Source organism: Carlito syrichta, unplaced genomic scaffold (assembly GCF_000164805.1).
Source record: "Carlito syrichta isolate Samal-C Ts95f unplaced genomic scaffold, Tarsius_syrichta-2.0.1 Scaffold314328, whole genome shotgun sequence".
Classification (NCBI taxonomy): Eukaryota; Metazoa; Chordata; class Mammalia; order Primates; family Tarsiidae; genus Carlito; species Carlito syrichta.
Genome location: NW_007258424.1, coordinates 593,149 through 601,672, shown reverse-complemented (window position 1 = coordinate 601,672; position 8,524 = coordinate 593,149). Strand labels below are relative to the sequence as shown.

Below are 8,524 nucleotides of genomic sequence, written 5' to 3'. Positions count from 1 at the left end.
GGTGGCGGGGAGTGGCCACTGCACTCCAGTCTGGGCGACAGAGTGAGACTCCCACTCCAAAGGGAAAAAAAACCCTGGGATGGGCTGGGCACGGTGGCTCAAACCTGTAATCCCAGTGCTTTGGGGGGCCAAGGCAAGAGGATTGCTTGAGCCCGAGGGTTTGAGACCAGCCCGGGCCTCTACAATACATCTGAGATGACCAGACCTCATCTCTACAATAAGTTTTTTAAAATAGCTGGGCGCGCGGTAGCTTGTGCCTGTAGTTCCGGCTACTTGAAGGCTGATGTGGAAGGATCATCAGAGCCCAGCAGGTTGACGCTGGGGTGACTGTGAGTGTGCTACTGCACTCTAGCCTAGGCAACGGAGTGAGACTCCAAAAATAAAAATAAAAAACCTGTGATGAAGGGACGTACTTTTTTTTTTTTAAATCAGTGAAGAGACTGAGCTTTAGAGGGGTTAGATTATTTCTCCAGTGCCACACGCTGCATGTGGCAGAGCTGGAGACCATCTGACCTTTGGGCTGCTTGAATCTTCGAAGACATTGTTGGCCCGGTCTGGGGTCTCCCCACAGCCTGGGAATAACTATCTAGGTAGCCTCTTCCTGGTCCTCCCTCCCTTTGGTCATGCCTATCCTGGGAAGCAGTCTTTAAATGTCTGCTCATGCCGTCTATGGCAGGGAGGGGGGTTGGTTTTGCTTTGGGATTTTGCCTGTTCTTCCTAGATGATCCAAATAAGCGGAAGCAAACATTCTTGTGACATCACTTTCCAGAGATGCTTAAAATGTTGTGAGCTAGGCAAATATGGAAATTCTTTCCTCTGGGCGCTCTAATTGCCATTCTCGGTTAATACCCTTCCCCTCTCCCCTTCTGTCTCCAGACTTGACCTTACAGCCCCACCCTTCAGGTCGTGCCGGGGGCCACCTGCCCCACGCACAGAGGTCTCTTCAGGGGAAGCTTAAGCAAGGAAATAACATCTCCACACATGGAAAGCCAAGCAGCCTCTCCGGAGTGTCTCTAGACATCCCTTACTGTCCGCAATCTTCCAGGCCTTTCCTGCGTGGACTTTCTGTACCCCTCATGGGTGGGCCGTTATCATCCAGGCTTCTTTCTTTTTGATAAACTTTTCATTGTGGAAAAACATCCATCACATGTACAATTCTAACCCTTTTTAAGTGCACACTTTAGTGGCATTAAGTGCATTCGCACTGTGATGCAGCCATCACCCCCATACATCGCCAGGACTTTTTCACCGTCCCACACTGAAACTCTGCACCCAATAAACACTAACTCCCCATCTTCCCTCCCCCGGCCCCTGGAAGCCACCCTTCTGCTTCCTATGAATTTGACTACTCTAGGCCCCTAGGATAAGGGGAAATCACGCAGTATTTTTCCTTTTGTGACTGGCTTATTGCCCTCAGCATGATGACCTCAAGGTTCATTCATGTTGTAGCACGTGTCGGAATTCCCTTCCTTTTTTAGGGCGAATAGTAATAGTATATTGTGTGGACAGACCACTTTTTTTAATCCATTAATCTGTCAGGGGACATTTGGATTATTCCCACCTGTTGGCTATTGTGAATAATGCTGCTATGGGTATACACATATACCTGTGGGCATACGAACATCTGTTTGAGTCCCTGTCTTCACTTGTTTGGGACATATACCCAGAAGTGAAATTGCAGGATCAGAACAGTAGAATGGTAATTGTTTTTTTGAGGAATTACCCCCCGTTTTCCACAGTGTCTGTACCATTTTGCAATTCCCTCCAACAGAGCACAAGAGTTCCCATTTCTCTGCATCCTTACCAACATTTGTCATTTACTGTTTTTGTTTTGAGTTTTGGGGTTTTTTTTTGATTAAATAGCCATTGGGATGGATGTGAGTGTTATCTCATTTTGATTTTTTTTTTTTGAGTTGGAGTCTCACTCCGTCGCCCAGACTGGAGTGCAGTGGCCGCTCCCAGCCACCGCAGCCTCGACCTGCTGGGCTCCGGCGATCCTTCTGCCTCAGCCTTCTGAGTAGCCAGAATTACAGGCGTGCGCTACCATGCCCGGCTGATATTTATTGTAGAGATGAGGTCTCGCCTGCCCAGGCGGGTCTCGAACCCACAAGCTCAGGCAATCCACTCACCTCAGCCTCCCAAAGGTGCGGGATTACAGGCTGAGCCACCGAGCCCGGCTCATTTTGATTTTTATTTGCTTGTCCCTAATGACTAATAACCTGAGCATCTTTTTGCGTGCTTACTGGCCATTTCTGTCTTCCCTTTGGAGAAACGTCTACTCAAGCCATTGCCCATCTTTGGGTGGGGTTGTTTGGGTTTATTTTTGTTGTGGAGTCGTAGGAATTCTTTATACATCCTGGGTATCAATCCCTTATCAGACAGATGATTAGCAAACATTTTCTCCCCTTGCTTTTTCTCCTTGGGTTGCTTTTTGCCCCTGTGGATAGTGTCCTTGGATGCCCAGACATTTTCGATCAAGTTCCACTTACCGATGCTGTTGCCTGTGCTTTGGGTGTCGTATCCATGCTAATTCCCTAAAGGATCTGTTTTCTCCTGCCCACGCGAAATCAAACAGGTATGCACAGAGCCAGACTGTGTTTCCAAGTCCAGACGCACACCCCGCCAGCAGCAGCAGCAGCGCCCCGACCCCCGTCCTGCTGATGGGGCAGGCGGTGCTGCACCCCAGCTTCCCCGCCTCCCAGCCGTCACTCCTGCAGCAGCCACCACAGCACTACCTGCAGGTAAGCGCCATGGCCGGGGCGACAAGGGTCGGGGAGTCAGGCCAAGCTCCACAGTCCACATCTGACAGGCCTCTTCCTCCCTTGCTTTGAAATCTGTTCTGCCCCTGGTACAGAAGCAAGACCCGGGAAGGTCGGCATTTGGTTGCTTTTTATGCTTAAAGTCTGCTAAGCCTGTGTCTGTGTAGCCTGAGAAGTTAAGAATCAGCTCGAGTCCCATATGGCGCTATGCTCAAAAGGTCCATTTGTTAAAGTAGTTTTTACTTGAGGTTTTGCATCTTGATATGTCCATAGGTTTTAGAGCCAAAGTCAGACGCTGATGGCTACGTTTGTGGGGCTTTTCGGTGTGTTTGCAGATAAAGTCTTATATGAATATAAAGTTAAATCACATTTAATTAAAGATTCATTAACCTATCTTAATCAATATAATATTGTGTGAAATTGGGGCTTGCCAGGAAAATGCGGAGCACTTTTACATGTAGTCACTACTTAGAAGGGCAAAAATTACTTCAAGCAAATGGCAAATATGCTGGAAACAGGGGGGGTGAAAGCCACTGGTTTGGGGTTCAGATGGGAACGTGTATTCTGAGGAGCTCAAAGGGCTTGGCTTTCCCTCACACAGATGCTGGGGTACCCCTCCTCGCCCCAGCCCTTTCCCTGTCCTGGGGGGCTTCCCCCCAGCCTACAGCTCCACCTGCCCTACTTGGCACCTGCAAAACCATAGGACGGTGAGCAGCGGCTGAATCATCTTGAGGACCATAGACAGAGATGAAGAGAGTCTTAAAGTCTAGACCTTGACAGTCTAGAATGCCGCCAGGTGCAGGGGCTCATGCCTGTAATCCCAGCACTTTGGGAGGCTGAGGCAAGAGGATTGCCTGAGCCCGGGGGTTTGAGACCAGCCTGGGCAACTTGGAGAGACTTCATCTCTACAATAAATCAAAAATAATTCGCCAGGCATGGCAGCACACGCCTGTGGTTCCAGCTACTTGGAAGGCTGAGGCAGAAGGGTCACCTGAGCCCAGCAGATCGAGGCTGTGGTGGCCGTGAGTGTGCCACTGCACTCCAGCCTGGGTGACAGAGTGAGACTCCTACTCAAAACAAACAAACAAAAAGTAAGTCTAGAATGTCATTTAACTCCAAAGCTGCTAAACCATCTGTGGTGTACTTTTCAACCCCCTCCCCCATCCACCAACTCCATATTTAGTGGGAGTCAGCTCAGGCTTTGGCTTTGCAGATCTTGTCAGTTTGGGGATCCAGAAACAATTTTGGATGGGAAACGGTGCAGCGAGAAGGCAGAGGTGGTGTGGGGCGCACGAGGGGTCTCCCACCTGTTTCTTCAGCGGGAGCAACGGACACGGTTGCAGGCATCTGCTGCAGGCAAGATGCTTGCTCTGGATAGCGAGCACGCTCTGGCCTGCTCACTGCCTTTCGGGGCCTCGGGGTGTGGGGTGGGAACGTGGGTCAGCACAGAGAGTGGTCCTGCCAGTTGAGTGCAGAGTGGGAGCACAGTTGGCAGGGAAGCCTTCGTGGAGGAAGGGACTTCAGGGGGAAGAAGGCTTAGGAGGCACCTGCTGGAGCCTGCTGTCCAGGAAGTGCCCAGAGTGTGGGTGAAGATAAAGGGACGGTGTCCCAGCTAGAAAGCCCCAGCAAGAGCATAGGGCAGGAATCCTGCGAGGGCAGGGGCCGCTGGGTTACTTGGAGGGGAAGATCTCGTGGAAGGGAATAGTGGGCGACAAGATCAAAGCCTCCAGAGTCAGGCTTTGGCCAGCTGAAGCTTCTGAACGTCTCATCAGGATGTCTCCTCATAGGAGCTGGCGAATGGCCGTATTTATAGGGAGTCACGGTATCAGGGACCAACAGTGAAGAGTGTGTGGGCTGTGTGTGTATCTGGATTCTGCCCTGTTACCTGCACGTGGCCCCAGGTTCCATCAACAAGAACATTCCGCCTACATGTAATGTGCGTGTGTTGACGAAACCATTCCCCGCACTGGGCCAGAAGAACCCCCCCAGCACTGGCAGAGAACTGGGGCTCAGAATTGCCCCCTTGTAAAGCCTCCGGTGCCTTTCTTCCCCATCCTCAGCTCCCCACACGAGGTCCTGCCAGAGCCACCTCTCCCCTGAGACTACCCACAGAGGAGAGTCCTGTCTTCTGACGGAATCTGCAGCTCTCCCTCCCCTGCTAAACTATGAGGGACTGATTCAGCCGATCGCTCTGCAGCCCTCTTCCTCTTCTTTCCAGGTCCAGGCGCCAACCTCTTTGCACAGTGAGCAGCAGGACCCGCTGCTCCTCTCGACTTACTCGCAACCGCCAGGGACCCTGGGCTATCCCCCGCCACCCCCGGTGCAACCCCAGCCCCCGCGGACCCCCCGGAGGGTCAGCAGTCTGTCTGAGTCGTCAGGCCTCCAGCAGCCGCCCCGGTAGTGCCGGGCACTGAGACTGGGATGCAATCAGCTTTAACCAATGGACGAGGAGGGGTGGCCATGGGAGATGGGGGAGGAGTGTGAACTAGACCCTTGGCATCTATTCACACACTGCATACATTTCAGAGCTCCTGGGTGGGAACCATCTGTGGAGTGCAACAGCCGGCAAAGTGGAAATGGTCAGGAATGCCGGCCGTGTGTCCCTTGTCTCCGAGGTCCCCGGTCACACTCTACAGTCAGAGTGGGCAGGAACCTAGAGTCCTGTGTGGGTGTCATGACTCAGTTTACCTTCGGATATGGCGCGCTCACTGCATCCCCTGAGAGTGAGCTGGTTACACTAGCCGGCTGCGGCCCATCCATCCGCGCTTGGCTGGCCTTCGCTGTCCGGGTCATCCTTCCTTTGTATTCGAGAAGGACTGGGTCAGAGATCTGTTGGAGAGAGAGAGAATAAAGAGGTTATTTTTCATTATTTTTAAATGGTTGTTTTTGTTTTAATTTGCACAGCTGCACAGAGGAAATAACTTAGGCACTTTCTGTTTTTAAAAATAATAAGGTCTCTGACTTCATTCGGAGACCACAGTAACAAAAACAGCCCACCAATCAGATAGAGAAGCTGGCCATTATTAACCAAGCTACAGATTCACACCCTTCCCGGCCTGCACCCTAATGGGCTGAGGCTTTTTGCCCCATGCCGTGCTGGTGGTTTCTCCCCTAAATATAACACTGGGCAATTTCCTGTTTACTTCATTGATCGCAACTACCAAGGTGGACTCAGAGCAAAGCAGTCAGGCCAGCTGACATTCCAGAACTCTGGTGGGAACGCGACGCCTGTGAGGGAGAGGTTTCGGAGCCGGATGGGCCTGGGGGGCTCTAGTCTCCGAGGAACCCCGCCATGTGCTGGCCCTTTGAGTGAGAATGCTGCATCTTTCTACATATCTTTCATGAGAAGACTGAGAATTGGATTTTCCTTTTCAGAATGCACTTTGCTTTTTTTGTATGTTTTGTTATGTTGATATGTTTCTAAAGAAAAGATTTTATGTAATTATAAGATGAAGCGTAGTGAATTGTACAGCTGTTGTAATAATGACCTATTTCTATATAAAATAAAATTGTATGGATTATGTGTAAATTATTTTGTATCTGAGACACCAGTTCCTTTCCCAAATATAAAATTATAAAAGTTTTCTTGTGTTTTTCTGTGAGTGGACATTTTGTAATAAATTAACAAATTTGTACAATTTCCTCTGTCCCTTGTTATACATCCCTCACACATATTTTCACTGGTAACCATATTTTTTTAATTTCAAGATGAGATGTTTCAAGGATAATCAAACATATGGAAAAGATGGAAGCAAGAAATAAATAAGGCCAGGCACGATGGCTCAAGCCTGTAATCCTAGCCTTTTGGGAGGCTGAGGCGAGGGGACTGCCTGAGCTCGGGTTCAAGACCAGCCTGGGCAACTTGGTGAGACCTCATCTCTACAGTAAATCAGAAAATAAGCTGGACGTTGGTAACGCGTGCCTGTAGTTCCGGCTACTCGGAATGCTGAGGGGGAAGGATCGCCAGAGCCCAGCAGGTCAAGGCCGTGGTGGCCGTGGGCATGCTACTACACTCCAGCCTGGGCAACAGAGTGAGACTCCAACTCAAAAAAAAAAAAAAGAAAAAGAAGTCGGGTGATGGCATCAAGTTTTTTGAGCTACAACACGTGCATCGGCCTATCAGGTCCTGATCTTTATATTAAAGGTTGTGCCAGAAAAACAATGGTTTACTATAGAAGTGACAGCAAAACAAAAGCAGGAAAACGTTCCTGGAAACATCTCAGTCTTGACACAGGGAGTGTGTGGAGATGACTGAGACATTCTCCACCAAAGCATTCATTCATAGTCCACCATTACACTTACCCAGGTTGGAATTCCACCAGGTCTCACTGCCTATACATAGATATCAGTGACATAGGCAGGATACTTGTGTAAGATGTGTACACATACGCCATGCTGGATGTGGGGGGAGACATAGCAGCAGCAGCACGGTTTCTGGCAACTACGTACAGCTTACGCCCTCATGAGGCTTCCTCAGGCTAACACAAGGGTTCCTTGGTGTACCTTGGTGGAGAATCACTGAGACAGCAGCAATGCCCTTTCCAAAAGCACTGGCCCAAGAGAGCTAAGTTCCTTTCCCTGTGTCATCACTATAACTCCATGCTTCTACGCCTCCGGAAAATGGAACTAGCTCTCCTCAGTCCTGTGACTGGGATCGGTTTTGGATGGCATGGAAAGGTGCTATACACATGAATCCAGCCGGGCACGGTGGCTCACACGTGTAATCCCAGCACTTTGGAAGGTATGCACGAACCTTATCCTATACATACCAACAGTTTTATTTTTCTCAGGAAAAAGCCTCACTGGAAAGAAAAAGAAAATCTCTTTTAGGACTTTTACCTAACTATACTTTGGCATATATCTATTATATATTTTACTTTAAGCATGAAATCAGGAACTCATGGCCTTTTATAAATTCAACTTTTCTAATTCACCATGTTACTCTTTTATCTCATGCTCAGGCTGGCACAACTTGGAAAGCAAGAACTTGCTCCGGTATTTGGTTTCTTTGTGTTTTTAGCATTGTTCATCAAAAACCAGATGCCACGGTTCTTCTGGAAACAATAGGATCAAGGCTCATCTTGATTTTTTTTTCCTGCCCCAAAGCATGGAATCAGTTACCCTCCAAGGAATCCTGGTTGAGTCCTGACTCCTTAAAAAAACAAAACAAAAAAAAACAGCCAGGTGCAGTGACTCACACCTGTAATGCCAGCACTTTGGGAGGGTGGGGCAGGAGGAATGCCTGAGCCCAGGAGTTTAAGACTAGCTTAGGCAACATAGCGAGACCTGGTCTCTACCAAAAAATTTAAAAATTACCTGGATGTGGTAGCACATGCCTGTAGTCCCAGCTACTCAAGAGGCTGAGGCGAGAGGATAGCCTGAGCCCAGGAGGTTGAGGTGGTGGTGAACCATGATCATGCCACTGCCCTCCAGCCCAGGAAACAAAGTGAGACCTCCCAATTCAAAAAACAGAAACAGGCAGAAGAGTTTATAATCTGGGTGCCTAGAGTAAGAATGAGACCTGGTGTTGGGTAAAAGTGCTGCTTCTGTTGCTGTTTTGGGGTCACTCTGCTGTGATCCAGCCGAAAACTGACTTCAAAGTCGAAATCATACTGATTTCTGTAGTGTACTAGATACTGGAGTGTAGGCTGCTTTTCTAATGTGATTTTTGTTAACCACTAAGGCTTCCTCCTAAATTGACATTCCATATAGAATCGGTTATGAACTGTTGATTTTAATTTCAAATACTTCTCGTCTCATTCCTC

General features: G+C 49.0%; 2 protein-coding genes across 4 annotated transcripts in view; both read left to right on the top strand.

Annotated features, from left to right (window-relative positions):
- Positions 1 to 6,397, top strand: part of NPAS2 (neuronal PAS domain protein 2) — a 174,516-nt gene extending 168,119 nt beyond the window's left edge. For 2 of the 3 annotated variants that reach the window (XM_021719226.1, XM_008071437.2), the window contains 2 exons: positions 2,576 to 2,741; positions 4,978 to 6,342. In XM_021719226.1, the coding sequence (XP_021574901.1) occupies positions 2,576 to 2,741; positions 4,978 to 5,160 (349 nt within the window). In that variant the 3' untranslated portion in view covers positions 5,161 to 6,342. Of the gene's footprint in view, positions 1 to 2,575; positions 2,742 to 4,977 lie in introns of all 3 variants that reach the window. The other variant, XM_008071436.2, reaches the window with a different exon arrangement.
- RPL31 (ribosomal protein L31) overlaps positions 1 to 8,524 on the top strand; it is a 32,716-nt gene that overhangs the window by 16,117 nt on the left and 8,075 nt on the right. The window lies entirely within an intron of this gene.